Source organism: Notechis scutatus, chromosome 4 (assembly GCF_049901735.1).
Source record: "Notechis scutatus isolate UNSWTSFEM ecotype Mainland chromosome 4, rNotScu1.2, whole genome shotgun sequence".
NCBI lineage: Eukaryota > Metazoa > Chordata > Lepidosauria > Squamata > Elapidae > Notechis > Notechis scutatus.
Window position 1 is genome coordinate 152368435 of NC_142012.1, and position 25101 is coordinate 152393535.

Sequence of the window (25101 nt, forward strand, 5' to 3'; positions counted from 1 at the left end):
TGCGAACCCTTTTAGGTTCTTATATCCCTGAACCAATGCAATTTTTGTCACCACTGGCCACTTAGAACAATATTTTATCTTACCTTTCTCGCCTCGTTTTTTCTTAGTCCTGTCAATGTGGTCTTTGAGCTGGATGCGAACTTGCCTTTCATTTGGCTGATCTCGAATAAATGGGTGCTTCATCAGCTGTTCAGTGCTTGGCCTCTGGCCATGGTTTTTCACCAGACAGCTTTCAATGAAGGACTGGAATTTTTTGGACCTATCAAATCAGAGAATTGGGGATAGATGTGCAGGAAAAGGTTAGGTTAATAACGGTATTTATGAGTCAGGGTTTTGCCAGTCTTGGAGAATATTAAAAGGATTGTCCCTATAAGACCACCATATATTCTGTGAACATGTTAGTGTCAATCCTGACGCGAACCTGGCTGAGGCCATCTTTGAGGCTTCAGAGTTGCCACTAGATGGGAGAGAGAGGGGAATAGTTAACTGGGGTTTTGCAGTCAAAACAAAAGGTTTTCCTGTGGGACTCAAGGTCATTCCAACAGGTAGCTGGGAGATGAGGAGCAAAGCAACCAAGTAACTGGCCAGCACTTCTATTGGACCATGTGATTGATGACTCAGGGAAAGGGGAAAACTTTCTTTTTTAGTTAGGTGAAAACCGTGGGGACTTTCAGAATCAGTTTTCACCAGTTATGCCAATGTGATATATCCAATAAATTGTTATTTGAAGAATTTACCAGCCTCAGAGTTCTGCTTTCAATAGGTGTATTACTTGGAATGTTGACAGTTAGGTCAGCAAGTTGGTGAACCCTCCAATCTTTTATCAAATTAGCTGAGAATTAAGTGGGTTCTTAGAATTATATTTTTGATATCCTGCTGAAGAACCTGGGGTAAATTATTTTATTTTTCAAGACTTTTTGGACTTTTCTTACTGCCTTGAGGAAGACCCATCAAATTCAATAAACTTTTGTAATTATATACAGGATCATTCTGTAACTCCAATAGAATGAAAGGGAGTAAGAAGGATAAAAGAGCAAGGAATTAATATTTTTATATATTTTATTTATAAATGGACAATTAGAGATAATACCAATGACAGAAACAATTAGCAAATTCAGCTGCTACTAATGCAGGAAGTCTAAAAATATCCCATGTGTTTCAATAGAAATCAAAGAGACAATGCTCTAGAAAGTTGCTGCCTTGCTTGGATGCATGCATGAATATGTGTAAATGGAAAAACAGGGCAACAATATTTTCTGCTGAAATTGTCAATGAACTGGAAAGATAGGTGAGTATAATGCTTTGCCATCATATTTTCTAATGATGAATTCCACTTCAATCTACAAACAATATATTCAATTTAGGTTTGGCTTATCTCCAAGAGCCTTGTAAAAATTCAATCGTAAAAATTTATAAATTGTGGCTTTGTTCATTTTCCAATGTTTTATCCCCTATTTGGATACCATTGACAGTGCCAGGTAATTTCCTACATTTTGTGAAACAGGAAATAAATATTCAGATGATCTCTAAAGAACTTTTTTCTGTTTTCTACTGAACATCACGATTTAAGATAATTTTAAACAGTAGCAGAAGTTACCTTGCTTAATCACATTGCATTTTAAAAAAATGGTTTAAATATGAATTATTTTGCATACCACTAATTACTAGTGTTCTGAAATAATTAATAATATGCGTTTTACCAGAACTATCTTGTTCTTTTGTTACTCAGTTGGCTAACAAAAGAACAAGATAGTTCCAGTAAAACTCAACATTATAACTCAGTATTATCTAAGCTAGTTTGCTATGACTCTCCCCCAGTTTTTGTAGTCTTCTTTGAAGTTCATCATCATCGTTTTCTTTTAACAACCCCATAATCCCTTGTTTGGTGGAGTTTGGGCAACTGAATGGAGCTAGCAGAGTGTTTAATGGCCAGATGCCCTTCCTGTCACTAATGCGAAGTTTTGTTCAGCAGATATAATCTCATTGTGCCCAAAGAGAGAAATATCTGCCTCTACCTAGAATTGAACTCACAGCTTCCTGATTGTGAGGCAAGAACATGCATACCATATACTGAAGGCATTTTTTTTTATTCATAGATCTTACACTGTGTCTCACTGATATGTAACAAAAACCTCAAACCTAAATTTCAGACTATTTGGAGAGACTGTTTGAAAAACAAAGGAAAAAGTGCAAAAATGGATTCTCCTGTGCCTGTTGCCATACAGCCCTAGCTGCTAAAACCTGTTCAAACACAGGGGAATATATTTTCAGGAGACCAAAATAATTTAATCGAGTTCAACCTTGCCAATCAAAAAACAGCTCAAGAGGCATCAGATCGCTTACCCCATTGCTTTGGATAAAGCAAACGTTTTGTGCAAACTCTGCAGACCCTTAAAAAAGCAAGCCCAGGATGCTGAATGCGTTTTAATCCTCACTTTTTACAAGAGGCTTTCGTGAGTATCAATAGCTTGGGAAGAAATGGCTTCTCCATGTTGAACAGAGACGGACATTGGATGACTGCAGCTCTGTGGCAGCTGACCCCTAAGAGACCCAGTTGCTGCTGGATTATCTTTTAAACGATTCTTACATATACTCCATATGATAAACAGCTTCAACTTTTATAATGGTTGACTATATGTAATGGATACATTTCTGAATGCAAAAACAAAAGAATGGAATTCCTGACACCAATCTGCTTTTGCGTAGCAGCTGTCATCAAACGATAATCCACAGGCTCAAATAAAAATCTGAATGTACTATCCACTGAGAGAAAAAGAGTGTCTGGTATTTTAAGCCATCAAGTTAGCAAAGAATGCTGCTTATCAACAAGACTTAGTGTATCACTCTGGAGCAGATACTTCCTCTAAGCATAATTACAAGGGTGTGTAGGTAAATAACACCATTAATAAAGGGTGTGAACCAGGCTTTGGAATAAGAATGCTAAGAAGGCTTTGGAGTAAGAATGCTAAGAAGTAAGTACATTTACTTCTAGCAAAACGTCTTCTCGTGGTAAATGCATTTATCTTTGAGAAGGGGTGTTGTAAAAAATTACAAGTACAGGTAATCTTCGACTTACAACAGTTCGTTTAGCAACTGTTCAAAGTTACAACGGCACTGAATAAAGTGACCTATGACCATTTTTCACACTTATGACCATTGCAGCCTCCCCATGGTTACATGATCAAAATTCACTTGGCAACCGACTCATATTTATGACGGTTTCATAGTCCCCGGGGGGTCATTTGATCCCCTTTTGCTACCTCCTTACAGGCAAAGTCAATGGGGAAGCCAGATTCATTTAACAACTGTATTACCAATTTAATAACTGCAGTGATCCACTTAGCAACTGTGGCAGTAAAGGTCTTTAAACAGGGCAACATTCACTTAACTGTTTTGCTTAGCAGCAGAAATTTTGGGCTTAATTGGGGTTGTAAGTCAAGAACTACTTGTATAATTTGTTAAAACCAATTTGATCTTCTTTTTCAGATGATAGTGCTTTGATTTATCCCATTTCCTCTACTTCCAAGTGTTATCCCAAAAGCAGCGAGCTACCTAATAAGGCCAAAGGAATGCTAGCTGAGATTTATGGGATCTGAAATTCAGTATACTTGGAGGGCATTTGTTACCCCGGGCAGCAGCTGTCTGCCCGAATTGTATTTCTTTTCAACCACTAGGAGGGGCTTTTGCAAAGTCAATGGGGAAGCCAGATTCATTTAACAACTGTACTACCAATTTAATAACTGCAATGATTCACTTAATAACTGGGACAAAATTCACTGAACAAATGTTTCACTTAGCAACAGAAATATTGGGCTCAATTGTGGTTGTAAGTCGAGGACTATCTGTTACTGCAAGGAACTTTGTGAGAGGCTGCAGCTATGAATTTCCTCCATGTGCCATGTTGCTTTCACAGGCTGTTAAATCCAACTCCTGTTCAGTGCAGGACATTATCTACTAATCCTCAACCCACCACAGGATCCCTTCTCAGTGAACATTGGGCACTGTTGCAACTGTAGTTCAGACAGAATTACCATCAATTATCAAATTGGCTGAGATAGTTTTGTGTGTGTGTGTGTGTGGTGTGTGTGTGTGTGTGTGTGTGAGTGTGTGAGTGTGTGTGTATGCATGGAAATAAATTGAATTTGAATTAATGTTGACAAGATGTTCCTGCACCAATCTTTCTGATCTCTTCCTGATGGATTGGGATTTACAACTCCCAGGAATGCAGCTGACTGGGAATGCAGGCAACTGTACTTGCAAGCAGGATATATATTCAACATTAGCCAAATCCTTTTTGCAATTTTATCTTACAAATACAGCATGTTTCCACTTTTATAGCACATAGATAACTTTTAAATTACAAGCACAGGGGACCTGTGATACCTTCTCCCACATATTACCGAATGAAATAACTGCACTGTATCCAATTCCTTCGTTACCAAATTCAGGAAGCCACGTGATAACAATTTTCAGGAGTAGAAAAATGTCAGGGGAACTTTGTTAGAGGAAATAGGAAAAAAAATGTAAAAGAAAATTCAGATAGGTGTTTTCCATAAGTCGAATTCGCCATGCTGCAAGAATTTTCTCCGAACCACAAAACCTGTTTATGTCAGTATTTTCAAAAGAACATGATTAATAAACAGGCTGCACCTTCTGTACCAAAACTGTGTGTGGATTTTAATTTCAACTTTTACTTCATCCCCAACTTGGCCCTCCCTTCTTATCTTCTTCTTGGGTAAATCTGTTTACCCAGATTTGTTTAAAGCCAATTTGTTTGGCTTTAAATAGTTGTCCATCTCAAATACAAGACACTGGGTGGCTTACAATAAACAATAGCATTCCTGACCTACTAGCAAAGTAGGAGAGATGGATTATCGAAGATATAGAGCTGTGTTTATCTGGCATTCCCAGCTGTCCAGCTTGTGGACAGACTACTTTGCATAGCCAGATTATCTCCCTTGTTTTTTCTATTTCTGCTAGCAGCAGGAGTTACACAGGGTCACTGCAGCAGGCCTTCTGTCACTACTACATCATGTTCATCAGTAATTCAGAGTGATAAGTCATCAGTATCTTTCTCAAGTATCCAATGGTTTTTGGAAAAGTTATGTCTAAATGCAAAGTTTTTCTTTTCTTGCATAAAATAGTGTGAAATATTTTCGGCTAAACTGAGATATTCAATAGAAGAAAATATACAGGGCTCCAACTGTAGAGTCCTTTGGTGCTAACAGAGAAACTGAATTGAAAGGACTTTCGAGGTCTTAGTGTAGTTAGTTTACTTTATTGTCATTGTACCTCGTACAATGAAATTAAGTACCATCTTCAGTGTACATTGTGATTATGAAAATAAACTCAAGCACACATCCTTCACAGTCTATACATTGAATGGAAAACCCCTGATATTGCATTAATATTGCACTATACAGTAGAATTCAGTAGAGTTACTGTCCTGGGATAGAAGCTGTTTCTCAGTCTATTTGACCTTGTTTTTATTATCCTGTATCATCTGCCACATGGTAATAGTTCAAAAGAAAAGGGTGCCCAGGATGAGATAGATCTTTGAAATAACTTTCTTAAGGCCGCGGGAGCTATAAAGCTCTTCCAAAGAGAGGAGAGGACAACCAATGATCTTCTGGGCAATGACATTAACCCTCTGGAGTGCTTCTACTCCAATCTCCTGTTCAGGCAGGAAACCCTATACTATTTAAGACTATTTAAGGTTGTCCAATCTCTTGTTCAAAACTTCCAGTGTTGGAGCACCCACAATGTCTGGAGGAAAGTTGTTCCACCGATTAATTGTTCTCTCAGGAAATTTCTCCTTAGTTCTAGGTTGGTTCTCTCCTAGAGTATTTTCCATCCATTGCTTCTTGTCCTGCCTTCAGGTGCTTTGGAGAATAGTTGATCCCCTATTCTCTGCGGCAGCCCCTGAGATATTGGAATGCTGCTATTAAGACCACTTCTGGACTTTACAACAGGTTCTCCAAACAAACTACAATTGTTAAATGTTGCTTTCTTCTCTATCATGAAAGCTTGAAAATTAAATGTGGAAGGCTAACAAGAAGGTGGCTGCAAAGTGGTTTAAAAAGTCAAGATGGCAGCAATGAAAGTGCAATAGAAGTTTCGTTTTTAATGTATGTCAGAGATGCAATACATATAAAAATGATGCCATCTGCTTTCTGACTTACGTATTTAATTCCATGTAGGCATCACCCAACTCTAAAATGACTTTTTAAAATAGTACCATGTAGCTCCCCCATGGCAACAAGGAGCAGAAATCTAAACAGGTTCTATATCTAGTGAGATTCAGAACATGATCAAAATTAGAGCCATGCAAAACTTCAGTTTGAAGATTTCATTATAAAGTAATTTGATCAAACAACTCTCTTTGAATCAAATTGCCAAAATAAGATGATATGTCAAATAGAATCAGTTGCTTTCAAAACTATTTGAAGATTTAGTGGACTCCACGAGTACAAAAATACATTTTTGTCCAATCAAAACTTTGCACTGAAACTAATCAATTTGATTTGAATTGCAAACTCAGATTGAATCACACATTCAAGAGTACCTTGAGAGATTTATAACCCCTAATTAATATATGTATGTAAACATATGACTAAGAGTCTATTTTTCTTTAGTGTCAAAGTGAAGAAGCACAGCAGGCCTCAATAGGTAATGAAAAGATATGGATTTTATTGATGAACTGGCAGTCACCAAGCAAAGGGTGGATATGGATTAGGACCACATTGATTGATTAATTATCCTGCCTTTATTAATTTTTATAAATAACTCAAGGCAGCAAGCATATTACCTCTTCCTCCTCTTCCTATATTTCCCCACAACAACAACCCTATGAGGTGAGTTGGGCTGAAAGAGAATGTCCAGCTTAAGGTCATCCAGCTGGCTTTCATGCCTAAGTCAAGACTAGAATTCACAATAGCCTAACTTCTAGTCTGGTGCCTTAACCACTGGACCAAAATTTGGACCTGCCTTTTGCCTGATAAACCTATCAGTGCTCAGAAATCTATGACAATTGTTTGGATTGTCAATATGGAAAAGTTTAGACTCACACAAGATATTCAAATTCTTGTAGATACACCCACATTGTCCCAGACTGAACAAGAAGCATTTCATTGCTGCAGTTGATAAAGAGGAAGTAAAGTATAATAGCTTCTTGCAGCACGCACATAGGGAGAGTAGAAAAATATACACTCACCACTTCTTTGATTTCAGCCTGGGGGCTGGGTTTCGGGGAATGAGAAACAAGGCTCTCATAGGATGCATATCACAAAGGGCTGAAAAACCAAAGAGAGAGAGAGAGAGAGAGAGAGAAAGAGAGAGAGAGAGAGAAAGGCATGAAACATATTGTCGTGTAAGGGCAAAAAGAGAACATTCTCGTAAAGACATTGAATTCTAGGATAAAATTCTCATGTGATGTAGGAAGATAAATTTAGTGACTAGGTTTACAGATCCTACTTGGTCATAAGATAAGTGAGGTTATCTCTGAGGCTCTGATGCATAGTTTGACCGAGGCCTTAATCATAGCTTATTTGTTGTTTGGAATGAAAAAAGGGCTTTGATCAGATTGCTTCTATATGGACTCTCTCTGTTTGTGGAGTCTAGTGGTCTTCCCATTTTTCAGAGGATCTCTGAATGATAAAGCAGCAGAAGGATGTCTAGAAAGCCACTGAAAAAAGATGAATAATGCTTCTGAGTACAGGTATGTGTCCTTCTTAAGGACTAACTTGTGACAGTACAAGAGGTAAAATATAACAATTTAACTGCTTTTACTGAGTCCACTGAATGCCCCCTAATGCTTTCCTCAGGACAATCTGGTCACCCCTGGATAAGGAGAAGCTGGAAAAGTCAGAGAAATCATTCAGGTTTCCTGGAAGTTGGAATCTGCCTATGCAATTCCAATGGCGCTGATTGAGACACGGTTGTAACTTGGTTACCTTAGATGAGTTTGAACATGTTAGTTCTAAGGAAGTGGACAAGGTCCTTCAGGCGATCGGTGTGACCACTTGTACTTCAGATTCATGTTCTTCCTAGTTGTTTAGAACCTCAGGGGAAGGTTTCCATGGTTGGATTCACACTGTGGTAAATACATCTTCAAAGGAGTAGATAGTTCCACTGGCTCTTAAGGATGTGGTGATCCTCCCCCTCTTTAAGAAGTTATTGCAGGATCCAACAAAGCTGCACAATTTTCATCCTGTCTCCAACTGTCCCTTTTTAGGGAAGGTTATTGAGTAAGTGATCATCTGCTCGAAAGGGCCAGAGGAAATGGATTATCTGGAATCCTTTTAATCTGGGTTCCAGCCAAAACAACATTGGTTGCACCTATGACAGTTTCAAGCTGGAGGGAGTACATCCATCTCTCCTCCATCTTCCCCTCCCCCATGAATTTCAATTGGCCCCGAATCTATTACTTTTTAGGAAGATTTTAAAAGCTTGGGTTTTGGGTAGAATAGAAGAGCCTTTGTCTTTGAGAAATGTATGTTGATAAACCTGTATGTAGTAGGAATTGTCAATTTTGGGCATTTTTGTTGACATCGCTGGCTTTAATTTCAGTTTTTGTTTGACTTTATTAATGTACACCACCTAGAATCATGCTCATACAAGTTGGGCGGTCATATAAATTTTGTAAACAAACAATCAAAATGCTTTGCTTGTTTATCGCTTAGCACATTGTATACATCTGGCATCTGAGGTTTTCTGACCCACAAAGTCTCAGTGTGTTGGGTGATCCCTGCCTATTGTGGTTTATTCAACAAAGAATGCTTTAATTATAGCTTAGGGTGCTATGGGAAGCCAACCTATCAATTTGTGTCTTAATACTTTCTAAGGTAGGTAATTCTTCCCCTAGTCAGATGCCACTGCTGTTGGTTTTTCTCTATAGTTAAAGAGAAGCTCTGCTTAGAATCATGAAGTTGAAAAGGGTTATTTAGGTCACTGAATCCAATTCCCTGCTCAGTACAGGAATTTAAGCATCCCCAACAGCTGGCTGCCAAGTTTATGATTCCAGTAATTCCCTAGGTAACCACTTTCAAACTGCTCTGTTAGAAGCTTTTTATTAACATTCAGCTGGAATCTGACATAAGTCCATTATTCTGTATGCTACCCTCCAAGACAACAGAAAACCACAACCTTCTTCAATGTTGACACTCCATTAGATACTTGAAGAGGACTATCCTCTCTTTCATTCCCCGTGGTCTTCTGTTCTCAAGATTCAACTAGAGTTGAATTTTAATTTTTGATAATGGAAATGTTTTAACAGATGCAGCATTTATGTTTTCTACTTTTAATGTCATTTTTATTATTAAATTCTTGTTATGCAAAGTTAACATTGATTTAAATGTCATGTCTCTAGCCATCCACAATTTCATGTCAGGGATAAAATTCTAACTAAGTATTTCTCAGTAATTCTTTCAGTTGCTTTGTTATATCAGCCATATGGATAGCTCCATGTGTATACAAACTATAGGAGATAGAACTAATAATTAAAGGAAAGTTTAATATGACAGAAAGGAGAATGGAAAGAAATTAAGCTCATCTCCTGGTGCATATTTATTATTATGGTCCAGTTGGTATAAGACTATCAATAAATCTAGCCAAAAACTCAATGTATTATGGTTTGTTGCACAGATAGCCAGATGTTCAGACTGGACCTGGCATTTTTATCCACCTATTGAATCCTTCCCAGGGACTGGAGATGTGAATGTTTGATGGTGCCAGAGATATCATTGCAGAATTAAGTTAAATATTGCATTTCTCAGAAGGTTGAAAGGGGCAGGAAGCTGCATTACCATTGTTATTATTTTGGTCTCTCACTCAGTTAGCCAGTTGTGCAAACAGGATTTGGCATTCTTATTCAGCTATGGAGTCCTTCTCAAGGATCTGGGATAGGCAGATGTGGATGTTTGATATTACAGATCAAAGGATGTAAGCTGTTCTGAGTAAAGGCCGCCTTTTGCAATTGACCGATGGTGAATTTGTCAATTCTGATAGTGTTCAAGTGGTGCTCTAGTTCAGAGGTGTCAAACTCAAGGCCTGCGGGCTGGATCCAGCCCATGGGGTGTTTAGATCTGGCCTGTGGGGCCATCGTGAAAACAATAAAGGACCAGCCTGCAGTGCCTCTGCCAGTGAAATTGTAGCTCGGGAGGGCCGCATGCGGCTCTCTTGAGCTCCACATGCGACCCTCCTGAGCTCTATTTTTGCTGGCAGTGGGTTGCAGGAGGCCATCGCAGCTGAAAACAGAGCTCGGGAGCCTATTTTTGCTGGCAGAGCATTCAGGCCACCACAGGCGCCCCTGACACAAGTGATGTTGAGCTGTCACATCCACCCTGGCCATGCTCACCTCAGTTCCTTGAGGTCAAACACAACCCTGATGCAGCCCTCAATGAAATCAAGTTTGACATCGCTGCTCTAGCTATTTGGGGATTTCACCCATTGGTACAACCTTTGCCACAGTCATTCTATTTCTATTTATTTTGTTATCTTCTCCAGTTCTTCTTCTTCTCTTCTGCTGTCTCCAGGTACTGCTATCCAGACTTACTTTTTCTTTTGTATTGACAGTTGTTACTTTGTCTTTTGTATTGATGGTTGGGGTGTTACATGGGAAGTGCCTGTCTCTTATTATTATTTATCAAATTTATTTGCCATCCATCCATGGTTTGAAGCAACTCTGAGAGGAGTCATATCATGACAATCATGTCTATTATATGTGTGCTTTGAGTCTACATAAAAGCCAGACATTTGTTCCTGAATTCATCACTTTATTCAACAAATCTTTACTTAGGGAATATTTACACATAGCATATTACAGCGAATTGGAATTTCTACCACTGCATAATGAATTTTAATACGCAGCAATCCAAACTATGATAAAACATAAAATTCAAATATACTCACGGGGAGCTCCTTCTGCCATTTCGATGGCTGTTATCCCTAAAGACCACAAATCACTCTGAAAGAAATAACCAAGAGTACAAAACTTTCAATGATGTACAACATATGAGAGTTACTACTATATAGGAAGGACTTTTGGGTACCTTAGTTCTGTAAGTTTCCTCAAAAATAGTCTGAATAAGTTCTGGATCTTTTGATTCCTCAAATTCACTTGGGCCTTTCATAAACCCATTTTATCTTCTTTCCAATGTCAGAGAGGAGCACCCCATAAATTAAGAGAAACCCAAACCAAAATACTGTGCTATTTTAGTACACTGAAGCTGTATAATCCAATGCAATTCTCTGTCAATAAGAACTAAATATTTGAAAAAATAATAATTTTGCAAGAGTAAAATACTACCCCTGTTTTTCTTATTTCTCCAAATACTTTTAAACTCTTAATCTTACCTTTCCTAATTTGGACAACTTTCAGACTTATAGCTTTACAAACACACACACACACACACACACACACACACGCACACGCACACACAGAGCTCTATTATTCAAAGTATAACAATGGAGTAAGATATAATAAGTAAAAAAAAATGATGCAGAAATTAAAAGGAAAGAAAATTAAACTAAATCTAGTTTTCACGAATACTATTTACAGTACTATATCTTTCTACATCTTTCTGACCTTATAAACCATCCTTACTTCTTCCATCATAATAAAACTTTCTTAAGTATTATCTATACTCTCAATCTATTTGCTCTTCCTTTGTATATTTGTTTTGTGATTTAAAACTTATTATCTCAAGATGTTTATTTTCAAATAGTATTCAACCTACATGTATTTGTCTACATTTGATTCTTGTTCCAATCTTTTTTTTTTGCCTTATATGTCATACAATTCTTAGTAAATTCATTCCTACTGCAAACAATTGCCTTTTATGTTTCTTCAATCATACCAAACTCTTATATTATATGAATCATTATATGTGGATATTAGTCCCTAGAATTGTAGAAATGGTTATTATTGGGAAATGAAGACTACATTTGTTGAAGCTCAGTCACTGACGTGTAATCTTTGGGAGAAGAAAAAGAACTATCTCAATGGGAAATTGCAAGAATAATAAGATATGGAAAACTTCTGATTGCTAATCATTGAAAGGCCTTTGTAGGTCTTCAAGAAACTGCTTTTGAGAAAAATGGGTTTTTGAGAAACTAATCACGAAAATAACAAGTATTTAATCAAGTTCAACCTTCTTCAAAGCACAACAGACAAATTTCTGCAAAAATACTACTAAGAAATCTTAAATCTGACATTTGGTAAAAGCAATGAAAATTGATTTCAAGGCACTTGTAAAACTGAAAAACTGCCTTAGAAAACAGACATAGGCATTTTGGTTTCTACCTAATGAACCATGTATATATTGCATTAAGAATATCTTCTGAATTGTGAGTCTAAGTCTACACTACAGATCATAGATGGCATGTCCTTGGGAGACACAGCCAAGAGATGTCATCTCAGATAAGAGACTATATATAGCCCTATATAACAACTAGATGGTGGCCAGGGCAAGAAGCTTAGAAGAGACCCTCCCTAGCTTCTCAGGCTGTAAAGGAGACAGTGGGAGATTTGTACTTTCAGACTTCCATGATCCCATTAATATAGCTTTACAATAAAGTAGAATTAGCTCATCTAGTCATGTTTCCTATCTGGTCTGCCTAGTAAGGTTGACACTCTGTCTTGGAATACAAATATTTCTTCTATTTAATATTTTTGGTCTGTTCCAGTCTGTTTTTTTAGCATTATAGTTGTTTTATTATTTTGCATTCTTACTTTAAATTACCTGAGTCAACTTTATAGAAATACTTTCCTTTCCACTCTTGTCTAATGCTGATTCTTCTCTTTCCACCTTTCTCCTTTTTGTTCATTTAGCTTCTTCTACTAGTTCCTGCCTGCTGTTTTCTTTCTTTTTTTACTTCATTCCTGAGTGCCCTTTGCAAACCCTACTGTTATGAACTAATAAAAACTATTTAATAAAAACTTGTCAACCTTACGAGAAAAGCAGGCTTGTAAGCCTGCACCTTTGATTGGCCCATGAATAACGAGCAGGAATTGGTCCTTACAGAGCAGCCTGATTGGCTATTAGTTAACATCTCTCATTGGGTACAATTTAAATGCGGGAACGCAATCCATTGGTTAACGGGTCAGCAGCCAGCTCTATAAAAGAGCTGCTGCTGCCCAGGTTTTTGCTCTGTTCTTATTCATAAATAAAGAGTTGAAGTTCACTAGTTCTCTGCCTCGTCCGTTCCTTGCGCCCATGCTCAGTATTTAACACTGGCGACGAGGGTGGGATGCGGAGACAACAGAGCTGACTGAACATTACAGAGCGCCAAACAGAGCACGTGGCTGAAAGCGCACCAACAACGGCAATATGGCCAGCGGTGCTATACCACCCGCTCCATTTGACCCGGCAAATGAAGACTGGGACTCGTATATGGATCGGTTCCAGATGTTTCTGGAGACCAATAACTTAAAGGACGCTGCAACTGGAAAAAGCGAGCAATATTCCTGACCCATTGCGGGCCTGCCGTATTTAAGATGGCAAAATCACTTGCAAAACCGGCTGAGGTGAAATCGATGGATTGGGACACCCTCGCGCCCCTCCTACGGGCCCACTATGCACCCGCAGTGCCAACACTTGTCCGTAGGCACAAATTTTACCAGAGGGACCAACGGAAGCGAAAGTCTTGCAGACTTCATCGCTGACCTCCGGAACTTGGGTGGCCTCTGTGGGTTTTCCAACCTCGAAGAAGCTTTGCGAGACCGCATAGTTCTGGGATTAGATGACCAGACGGTGCAGAGCAAGATCATGGCCAAAGGGGACATCGATCTTGCCGACGCCATCGCAGACGCTACCGCAGCAGAAGCAACCAGGAAGTCGGCCGCTCGAATGCGCCACACCAACGCACCGCTCCGTCAACTTGCGAATGATACCTCGCCTCGCCCGAGAGGCACTCAACAATGGCGCACCAAGAAGACCTGGAATCCCCATCAGAAAGTGATGAGGAAGAGGTCAACCGACTCGGTCCGAATGAGACCAACAAAACCAACGATTCCCGCGACAATGCACGGGTTGTGGGGCAAACCACTCACAATCCGATTGCAAATTCCTCGACGCACTCTGCCGTTCCTGTGGAAAAAGAGGCCACATCGCAAAGGTCTGTAGAAGCAAGCGAGGGTCCAGCCCAAAGCGCAGGGAGAATAACTGCAGCCAGTCTACAGGATTCCCTCCTGCGAATCGAAACCGCCAGAACCACCAATGGAACAACCACTCCTACAGAAATAAAGCACCTGCCACTTCAACGAGACAAGAAGAGGCACACCAAACCATTACCATCGGCCACGCCACATCCTTAGATGCAAGAAAGATCCGAGTGAAGGTCGCCATCGAGAACGAACCTTGCGTGATGGAAGTCGACTCGGGTTGTCTCTCTCGATGGTTTCCTGGAAGACCTTCAAACAACTAATCCCGGTCATCCGTCGTCAGGACCTCAGCCACCAAAGAATTATACTCAAGGATTACCAGGGCAACAGAATCCCGGTCGTCGGTTCCAGCCAAGTCCAAGTCTCCTTCAAGAATCGTATCGCATCACTACCGCTGACCGTCGTGCCGACTGTGACCGGCCTAGCTTATTAGGCCTACAATGGTTCGCCCGCTCGGGATCGAGGTAGCCGGCGTCCACCGAGCCGAGAGCAACGACTGGGAGGAGTCTCTCGTCCAAGAATTCCAGGATGTTTTTCAGAAGAGCTAGGCAAGTACAAGGGACCCCAATATCGTTTAACCTCAATCCTGAAGTAGCTCCCATCCGCCTTAAGCCTCGTCGGGTGCCTTTTGCACTAAAACCAAAGATCGACGAGCAGCTCGATAAATTAATAGCCCAGGGCGTTTTAGAACCAACCGACCACGGCCGTTGGGAAACCCCAATTGTAACACCCATTAAACCAAATGGATCGTTAAGAATTTGTGGGGATTATCGGGCCACTTTGAACCACGCACTTCAGCAGAGTGCTTACCGGTGCCGGTGGTTCAACACCTTCTCCACTCCCTGGGTGGTGGGAAGATATTCGCTAAATTGGATTTAGCACAAGCGTACCAACAGTTGCCCGTAGAGCGTGAAACTGCTGAAGCACAAACTATCGTTACGCATAGAGGCGCTTTTAAGTGCAATAGACTCCAATTCGGAGTAAGCGTAGCTCCTGGAATTTTTCAAAGTTTAATGGAGAGACTTTTACAAGGCATCAAAGGGGTCGTGCCATATTTTGATGATGTTTTAATCGCCGTCCCTAATAGAGACATCTTAGAAAAGCGTCTCAGAATGGTTCTACGGAAATTTAAAGACGCCGGCCTGAAGGTTAAAAAAATAAATGTCAACTGTGTACTGAGAGGGTGAAGTTCCTGGGATACCTTCTCGATAGTCAAGGAATCCATCCCACTGATAACAAACTAAAAGCGATTAAAAATGCCCCAACGCCTAAAAATAGAACAGACCTCCAAGCCTTCCTGGGGCTCATTAACTTCTACAACATTTTCTTGCCCCAGAAGGCGACCGTAGCGGAGCCCCTACACAGACTTCTCGATAAAGAGCAACCTGGGTCTGGGGACATCGAGAGGAACGCGCCTTCCAACAAGTGAAAGACTTACTAACCTCCGACGCTGTTTTGATGCAGTACAACGAGACTCTACCCTTAACTATTACATGCGACGCTTCACCGTTTGGAGTGGGAGCAATCTTAAGCTATGTACTACCAAACGGAAATGAAGCACCTATTGCTTTTTCTCACGAACATTATCAAGGGCTGAAAGGAACTATAGCCAACTCGATAAAGAGGCCCTTGCTGTTGTATCTGCTGTGAAGCGCTTCACGAATACGTGTATGGATGAGCATTTACTATAATCACGGATCACAAACCATTGCTTGGTATTATAGCGGAGACAAGCCAACCCCCTATATTTTATCGCCAAGAATGACTCGTTGGTCTGAGTTCCTAGCTGCCTACAATTATCTGTTGCAACATGGCCCGGGAAAGCCATTCTCCACGCTGACGCTTTAAGCCGTTCCCCACTTCCGGAAACCGTCAACGACCCAGCTCCAACCCTCACGACGCTCCAAATCGAAACGCTGCACTCGCCACCACTAACAGCGAGAGACATCGCCATCGAGACAAAATGGGATCCTGTCCTGGCACGAGTTCTCAGCTGGGTCGAACGAGGATTGCCAGCCGACCAACTCCACGATGATTTCGCGCCATTCAAGAATCGGCAGACAGAACTTTTCTCCCTGCGTTCTCTGGGGGATAGAGTCGTCATCCCAGAGAGGCTACAACAAACTGTTATTGCACGATACAACAAAGTATTGCACGATGGACATCCGGGCATCGTGCGCATGGCGCGCGCGCACGGCTACGCGTTGTGGCCGGGCATCGATAAGCAGATCGCAGCCTGGGTAACCACGTGCCGAAAGTGCCAAGACGTTAGCAACGCCCCACCTAAAGCGACGCCAACCGAGGGGAAACCCTCGGGGTCCGTGGTCCCGCATCCACGTTGATTTTGCGGGACCCACCAAACGACACACGTTTTTATTAACAGTTGACGCCTATTCAAACTGGCTAGAAATCCAGAAGATGAAGACAACCACAATGGAGTCAGTTATTAACAAACTGAATAAATTATTCGCAATGCATGGGTTACCAGACGTTTTAGTTTCTGATAACGGGCCCCAGTTCACTGCCCTGGCATTTGAACAGTACCTAGTGGACCGGGCATCCGCCATGCGCTAACCTCACCAGCGCACCCTGCGGCCAATGGAAGGGCGGAGCGAATGGTACATTCGTCAAAAAAACCTACATAAAATGGACTATGGGGACATCGACGACAAGCTCAACTGAATACTCCTGCTTCAACACATCACCCCACACAGCATCACGAATAAGACGCCTGCCGAACTGCTAATGGGGCGAAGACTTCGCTCCCACCTCGACCGTCTCACATCCTTCTTATTCACCAGAAAAACCTTTCGGATCTAGCGGGAAGTGCCGCGAATTCAAGGTAGGCGACTTTGTGTTTGCTAAAAACTTTTCTGGCGACCCATTATGGGTCCCTGCAACCATTACCCAACCCACCGGCCCCAGATCCTACCACCTACAGACTAATGACGGAGAGCATGGAAACGCCATATAGATCAGGTTCGATCCAGATTGCCACCCACCTCCCGTGACTCCCTAATTCGCAAACTGAGGGGGAGGGGATTTGAGGAGGCAGCGAAAGAAATAGATGACGACGTAATCAAGGGGACCAGGCAACCCAACCAAAGAAACGCGCAACCTGAAGAAGAATCAGGAAGCGGGTGTCATCACCGGGAAATAGCACGAGGGAGGCAAGCCCACAGGACCCGGAAGTAAGCCTAGGAGACTGGGATAACAACAACGATAGCCGCGCCGAGTCCTCCCGCACAGAAACGGAACAAGCCGTACCAGAAAACCTTGAAAGCGCTCCACGGAACCAGACTGCAGACAAAAACCGGTGGAGCAGCGAAAATCAAACAGGCAGGTAAAAGCGACCTGCATATCTACGTGAGTATGTTACCGCACCCTCAAACGGAACCTAGGGGGAGGGGTGTTATGAACTAATAAAAACTATTTAATAAAAACTTGTCAACCTTACGAAAAACAGGCTCGTAAGCCTGCACCTTTGATTGGCCCATGAATAGCGAACAGGGATTGGTCCTTACGGAGCAGCCTGATTGGCTATTAGTTAACATCTCTCATTGGGTACAATTTAAACGCGGGAATGCAATCCATTGGTTAACGGGTCAGCAGCCAGCTCTATAAAAGAGCTGCTGCTGCCCAGGTTTTTGCTCTGTTCTTATTCATAAATAAAGAGTTGAAGTTCACTAGTTCTCTGCCTCGTCTCCGTTCCTTGCGCCCATGCTCAGTATTTAACACCTACTAATGGGATAGTTTCACTAATATTGTAAAATGTCTGTAAATAAAGGTAAGTTTGTGTATGTAGGATAAAAATATGCATGTAGACTTTTTGTAGCTGTGTGCATGAGTACCTGTTATCTCAGCTTTATGTAAAAACAGTTTAATAAATGAACAGCCTTCTTGGTGACCTCAGCAACTGGTTATCCCGTTTCTCTATAGACCCCAGGAATTATCATTCTATGGCATTACAGATTTGTGAAAAAAACACTTCTGGGAATTGTTTCCAAATTACAGGCCCAAATTTCTTTTGTAAAGCAGAAAGATGGAGAAAATGTGGTCATGAAGCTATTATAGAATTAATGGAGATTTATATTATAGATTTGCTCATCAAACTTTCCAATTTGAGTCAAAAACTATGTCTCAAATTTGAGGGGGGGGGGACAGAAACACACATTTGTTCTCTTGCTTTACGATTGTTACCATTATATATTAAAATTTGGATGTTGGAATGCCAGACCTGTCAAATTTTCTTTTTCTCTGCCAAGAGATCTCTCTGCTTTCTTTTTATTTAAAAAAATGGCAGCTAAGAATGGAATAGAGAGAAATTAACAACCGTGTTCCTAACTTATCAGCTGCAACGATTCACTTAACAACTGTGGCAAGAAAGGTTAAAAATGGGGGAAAATTCATGTAACAACTGTCTTGCTTAGCAATAGAAATTTTGGGCTCAATTGTGGTTCTACATTGAGGTTAATAGAATAATCAGTTCTGTTAACCACCCCTGAAGTCCTCAGCTCTGACTTTAGGCTTACAATCTATAAGTAACCAGCCCAATTTTCTGGTGTTTTCCATGTGTCTGTCTCTGCTATCCCTACTTATTGTAGTTAATTGTAGTTAATGACTACATTGGGAGAAAAAGGAAAAATGAATATAGTCCCACAGCACTGATAAAAGCATTTGGCCCGAAAGCTAAAATTTTAACTGCAATGACAAGTCCCAAATCAATATCTTTCTGGTGACTGCCTTATGGAACATTTTTCTCTTTAAGCTCCATTCAGAACAAAAAACCAGCAAGCAATCTATTTAATGATGGCAAAAAAGAAGGTCTACAGAAGGTCTTTTGACAAGTTTCTCTTGCTCAGAAAATGGATCTGCTGTCTGCTTTTATGTGAGCATACAAAGGGGATTTCAACTTTCTTAACCAATAAGGTTAAGAAGGTCGCTTGCCTTTTATCTTTCTCAAGAAAATAAAGTTTCATGAACACATAGCTTTGAGTGCCCCACAATCCTCATATATTTAAGGAAAGATGTTAAATTACAACATTTTTAGCACGCCTGATGTTCCTCTGTAGTGATGCTCTTGTAAAGTTAAGCTGAAGATATCAAACGGCCCAAAGAGCAACAGTGAAATTGATGAGGGGCAGATTTAAATCTGGATTTTCTCCCTATTTGAGGGAGAACCAGTGTGCCTCCACTTTTACCTAAACCACAAAGTAGCATTAGTTCAAGATAAATATGTCTAGACAATCTTTTAATATCAGAGAAAGAGCATTAAGTAAGCTCTGCAACCAGGGGTGGGCTGCTGGGGGTTTGCAGGGGTTCGGGAGAGCCCCTAGCTAACATTCTGTGCAGTTCAGAGAACCCCCAAATCCCACTCCTGGCTGGCCCCACCAATCCCACCCCGCCCCTCCCAGAAGTCCCCACGTGGGCCGTTTTGGATGCAGGTAAGTGCAGGGTGCGTGCAGAGGCTTGGGGAGGGTGAAAAACGGGCCTCCTGGAAGTTTGGGAAGGCCTGAAATAGGCCCGTTTCCAGCTTCCAGAGAGCCTCCACAGCCCGGGAGGGCCGCTTTCACCCTCCCGGAGGCTCGAAGAAAGCCTCCGGAGCCAGGAGAGGGCAAAAACACCTCCCCCGCCATGGGGCAGGAGGCCGACTAGGCCACGCCCACCATGGCCACACCCACCCAGCAACTGGGCAGAGAACCCTTTGCTAAAATGTTTGAAGCCCACCCCATCTGCAACTATAAGCCTTTCCCTCTTTGGGGTCTTTCTTTGCCTTCTGTGCTGATTTGTGATCTGAAATCTGCGCTACCATGTAATTGTGCCATGGTCTCCAGTTCAAAGATATTGCTGGGATAATTCTCCTGCAGAATCAGGGCAGGAAAATCACAGAATTTTTTTTAGAATAGCTGAGGACCAAGCAACTGCTTCAACAGATATGTTCAATCTGTATGCTTTTCCTTTGAAGAAAAATTAATCTTTTCATTTGTAAATTGTTTCTTTGAGAATTTCCCCCTTTTTCCAATGTGTTCATTGCAAAAAGCAACTTCCATAAAAGAGGATGGCACATATACAATGACATCATGACCCAAATCTTGCCCTTACATAGTGTCCTTACAAGTACAGCATCGGCATCAAGACATCTTCACATAGTTTTCATCATCTATCCCCTTGACTCCTTCTCTGAAACAATTCTTTCAAAATAACATTAAGCGGACACACAAGCACACAGATACAGCGACACACAGCTCAGGGTTTTGATTTGAGGTCTGATCTCAAATGTAGCCCTGCAGCTTTTTTCCAAAAGAAAAGCGAACAGGTTTATGGGGTTGAAAATTAGAAAGGGTAGCTTACGGAGAGAAGGAAATTATAATGCAACATTAGAGAGAGAGAGAGAGAGAGAGAGAGAGAGAGAGAGAGAGAGAGAGAGAGAGATGCAACACAAAAATGTGTAAGGATAAAGATGGTAATCTTTCTTATTTCTATTTTCTTTTTTCACTATTTACTATTCTTCTTTATTATCTTTTTTCCCTCTTATGGTTTTTAACTTTGCTAAGCCTTTCTGTAAAAGAAAGAAAGAATGAAAAAAGGAAGGAAGGAACGAACGAACACACTAAAATTAGGATTAATACAAGATAATAATTTGCTATCTAATTGCACACACTTTTCATTATTAATTAAGCCATACACATTATGTTTCCTCTGAAATATTGTTTCAGGACTGGCTGAGACCCAAATCTGGATTTTTCAGACTGTACAACAACAAGCTTTTCAAAGCTCTGAATGTAAAGGAAACACAAACAGCATAGCCTTCATGTACAAATACCTAAACTCAGCTTATATGGGATATACATTCTTTGATTAAACTGAAAACTTTACCTGAATCAGTAACGAAATTCCTTTCCCATATGTCTCTGGATATCTTTCTTGTCATCTTGTATATTTCACCCATAGTCCAGCAACTTTCTTAATAATCTAGCTTAATGTTCTCTCTCATAAATAGAAATGCTTCCTATCTTGCCTGTAATATATTTTGTCCTTAAGATTGCTCCAGTATGTAAATCAGGTCTGATCCTAGATCTCCTACAACCCATACTCTTATTTTCTGTGACTGAAACTGGCTTTAAAACAGTTTTGGTTACTATATGTGATCCTATGCCAATAGCTATAGATACCTTGAAATCGTAAGTTGCATCTGGGTTTTCATCGCAGGCGATGACCTCAGGTGCCATCCAGTATGGTGTTCCAATAAATGTATTTCTTCGTCCAACTGTTCTGTCTAGTTGAGCGCTGACTCCAAAATCCACTAGGAATTGAAAATAGGAGAATTTGAATGAAGTAAAAGTTAAAAAAAGTTGGTCTCACTAAAAGGACATAAAATAAATTTCACATCAGATGACCCCCCATGAACAAGGCAATTCATTTCAGAGTACTAGAAATTTCAGCTCCTCGCCCCACCTATAATTTTTCTCCTATATCAAATAGATTTGAGGGTTAAATCAAATAGGCCATTTTGTAGATCAAGAATTTTTATGGAATTCAACAGGTGAAGAAGTCTTTTAAAAAAAGATGTTGGACATCTGAAGAAAACATATGAGGCTTTGGAATTCTCATAAGAAACCTTGTGAAATGTTGTCATAAAATACACCTTTATTATTGTAAAAAAAACAAAACCCAGGAAACTGAGATCTCTTTTTCCAACTAAGTCAAACAAGAATAAGGTAATATCACAGCATTTCAACCTCTCAGGATACTATAGCAGATCTCCATGCGACTTTAGGAATGCGGGACTTTAATAGCACCATTGAAGAAGAAATTGTTGAATTCACATATCAAAAGGTTTTGTGCAACTTCACAAGTTTTTAAAAATATATTACAATTGTTAATTAATAAAGTATTTGTAATTTGTCTTATTTATAATCTTCATCTAGCTTCCGCTCCCTTGTCCTATTTTTCCCTACCTCACCCCAATTCAAATTCTACATCAATCTAGTCACTCTGCACATCTAATAAAGTGAACTACAGCTCATAAGCGCTTTGAACAAAATTTGTTAGTTGGAAAAGGTCTACCAGATTCCTGATCAAGCTTGTCTTGTGACAAGTCTACAAAAGGAAGCATCTTGATTATTGTAGATCATAAAAGAGAGCCACAGGCCAGAAAAGACTTCCAACACTTATGCTAGAAACTTGAAACTGAGTTATCTAAAATTTCATTCATATTTTTAGAAGATGCATTTTAGTATTTCCTTCCTTGCTGGTTATGAATCTATATCAAGACTGTATCAAATACCATTTTGTAATGATTCAATTATGAAAGTAATAAAAAGGCAAATAAAATCTCTGTTGTGTCCTATTACATGGCTCCAGATTTTTTTTTTTGATACTGTTTGAATTTTGGATTAGTACTGAGTCAGATCATATACCATTTCTGGCAAAATATAACAAAGTTTTTTTTTTAAGTACCATAGACCTACGTGTTGAGCTACTTGAAGAAATGCATTGTAGCTCAGTTACAGTAGAATTGCACAAATAATACTGCTGATCTCTTCTAGTTATTTTTGAGACCAACTCTACTTTAAACATTCTGGCCACATCCTTTCAAGGACCAACTAATGTTTAATGTATAAATCCTTGAAATAGTGTCCTTTACCTATTCAATACCCATCCAAAATTAACATATTTTAAATAGCCTAGGAGTACTATAAAAATGCTCAAGAAAATTTGAAGTGACATTGAGAGCAAAAGTGACAGTTGGAAGGGATTATGGCATGCTGATTTTCCTAGCCAGAATCTCTTCATTTTTTTAAAAAAAAAAAACAGCATAATCTTCCAAAAATTTTAAGGGTTTTATTCTAAGAACATAACAACTTCAAAGAATGAAGGCCATATTATCTAGCATTCTTCACAGCCTTTTGGTTGCATGTGTCTTGTGTGTTCTAGGGTTCATCATGGCCATAAATCCTGAATTTTTTTCCTCCCAGGTTTCTTGAGTAAAGTAGGGTTGATACAAGCAGGAGTGTCAAAGTCAAGGCCCGTGGGCTAGATGAGGTACTTACATTTGGCCCATGGGCCCTCCCTGAAAAGAGTGAAGGATGGACTTGCGAAGCTTTTGCCAGCAAAAATGGAGCTCAGGAAAGTAGCATGCTACCCTCCCAAGCTCTGTTTTCGCTGGCAGAGGGTTGCAGGAGGCCCCAAAAGGTGACCCCAAACTAGTCACACCCATAGACCCCCCCCCAAGGTCAAACACAACCCTGATGCGTCCCTCAATGAAATTGTGTTTGCCACCCTGATATAAAGTCAATGTTCAGGTCTACTTCTTAGAAACTTAAGAGAAATTCTCAGCTTTGGTAGTCCTTAGAATAGAGGTCTCCAACCTTTCCAGCTTATTGCCCGCACCTGGTGTGTGGCACTGGCCCTCCACTTGCCCGAATGAAACTTTGCACATGAGTGGAGGGTGCTTGCACTTGCATGCAAAGCTCCACTCACATGAGTGGCAGGCACTTTTGCACTTGTGCGTGAAGCTCCACTCGCACAAGTGGAGGTCCTTGAGCGGAGGACTCGTGTGTTCATGCTTGTCGCCACTCGTGTGGGTGGAGCTTTACACATGCACACTTACCCATCTCTCTCAGGGACCGGTTTTGAACAGGCCGCAGCCTGGTAGTGGTCTGCAAGCCCAGGGGTTGGGGACCCCTGCCTTAGAAGGCAAGACCAATGAAGATTTCTCCATTAAGCCTCATTTCATTCTTCCTAGTATGTTCTTTAATTAAAAAGCCACAGTCCCCAAAACTTACCTAGTTTTACTTCTGCATTTTCAGTTAGCAAAACATTTTGGCCTTTAATATCTCGATGGATTACTTTGTGTTGATGGAGATGACTCAAGCCCTAGAGAAGTCAGTGAAAGACATAATACATATAAATATATTGTAAATAAAGATAATGTATTTATTTTGATTTTGAGAAAATAAAATTAAAGAAAATCCAGCATTGGTTAAGTAATAATATTTAAGATTATTGCACTGAGTTGTATATACTCTCTTTTATTTGCTTCTATTTTATGTTATATTATTGTTAAATGCAATAAGCATGGAATGGAAATTTACATGTTTACACACATGCATAATACAGGTGAGTAAAATTTATAAGCCAAAGTTTAATATCCTTTCCCTTAAAATAATTGTTCAGCCAACCTCTGTCTATACAATCTACTATGAGCTGCAGTGGCGCAGTGGTTAGAATGCAGTACTGCAGGCTACATCTGCCTCCAATTTGGCAGTTCGAATCTGACCAGGCTCAAGGTTGACTTAGCCTTCCATCCTTCCGAAGTCAGTAAAATGAGAACCCAAATTGTTGGGGACAATATGCTGACTCTGTAAAGCGCTTAGAGAAGGCTGTAAAAGCACTGTGAAGCATTATATAAGTCCAAGTGCTATTGCTACCCAACATATAATGGGTAAGTGAGCACATTTATTGGGTTTCAAAAGCCACCTAATTTTGGGCAGACTGTTGGAAGCTGCTATCTGTCATCAGACCACTGTTTCACAACCTCAGTTGGCTGGGAATTCTGGGACTTGAAGTCCATGCAACTTAAAGTTGCTCAAGTTGAGAAACACTGCAACAGACAGGAAACCATATAGTTTGGAGCATAGCTCAAACTTAAGCAAAACATTTGAAATGTTTGATAATGGGTAGAGAGTTTAGCAGAAAATTGAGGCAACTGAAACTTTTTCACAGAAAATCGGCTAATCACTCAGTCGTCTTTTCTCTTACCTCTTCATAACATGGCATTGTTAAATAGACACTTGGTTTCAGTTATTAAAGTCCTACTACAGGTACTCCTCGACTTACAACAGCTCATTTAGTGACCATTTGAAGTTACAATGGCCCTGAAAAAAAGTAACTTATGAACATTTTTCATACTTACGACTGTTGCAGAATCCCAATGG

The 25101-nt window shown here is 40.4% G+C and overlaps 1 protein-coding gene across 7 annotated transcripts in view; it reads right to left on the reverse strand.

Moving 5' to 3' along the window:
• TNIK (TRAF2 and NCK interacting kinase) overlaps positions 1-25101 on the reverse strand; it is a 341628-nt gene that overhangs the window by 108934 nt on the left and 207593 nt on the right. For all 7 annotated transcript variants that reach the window (XM_087965315.1, XM_087965313.1, XM_087965318.1 and 4 more), the window contains exons 6-10: positions 23950-24040; positions 21334-21464; positions 10909-10963; positions 7214-7292; positions 84-259 (exon numbers count right to left, since the gene is read on the reverse strand). In XM_087965315.1, the coding sequence (XP_087821441.1) occupies positions 84-259; positions 7214-7292; positions 10909-10963; positions 21334-21464; positions 23950-24040 (532 nt within the window). The remainder of the gene's footprint in view (positions 1-83; positions 260-7213; positions 7293-10908; positions 10964-21333; positions 21465-23949; positions 24041-25101) is intronic.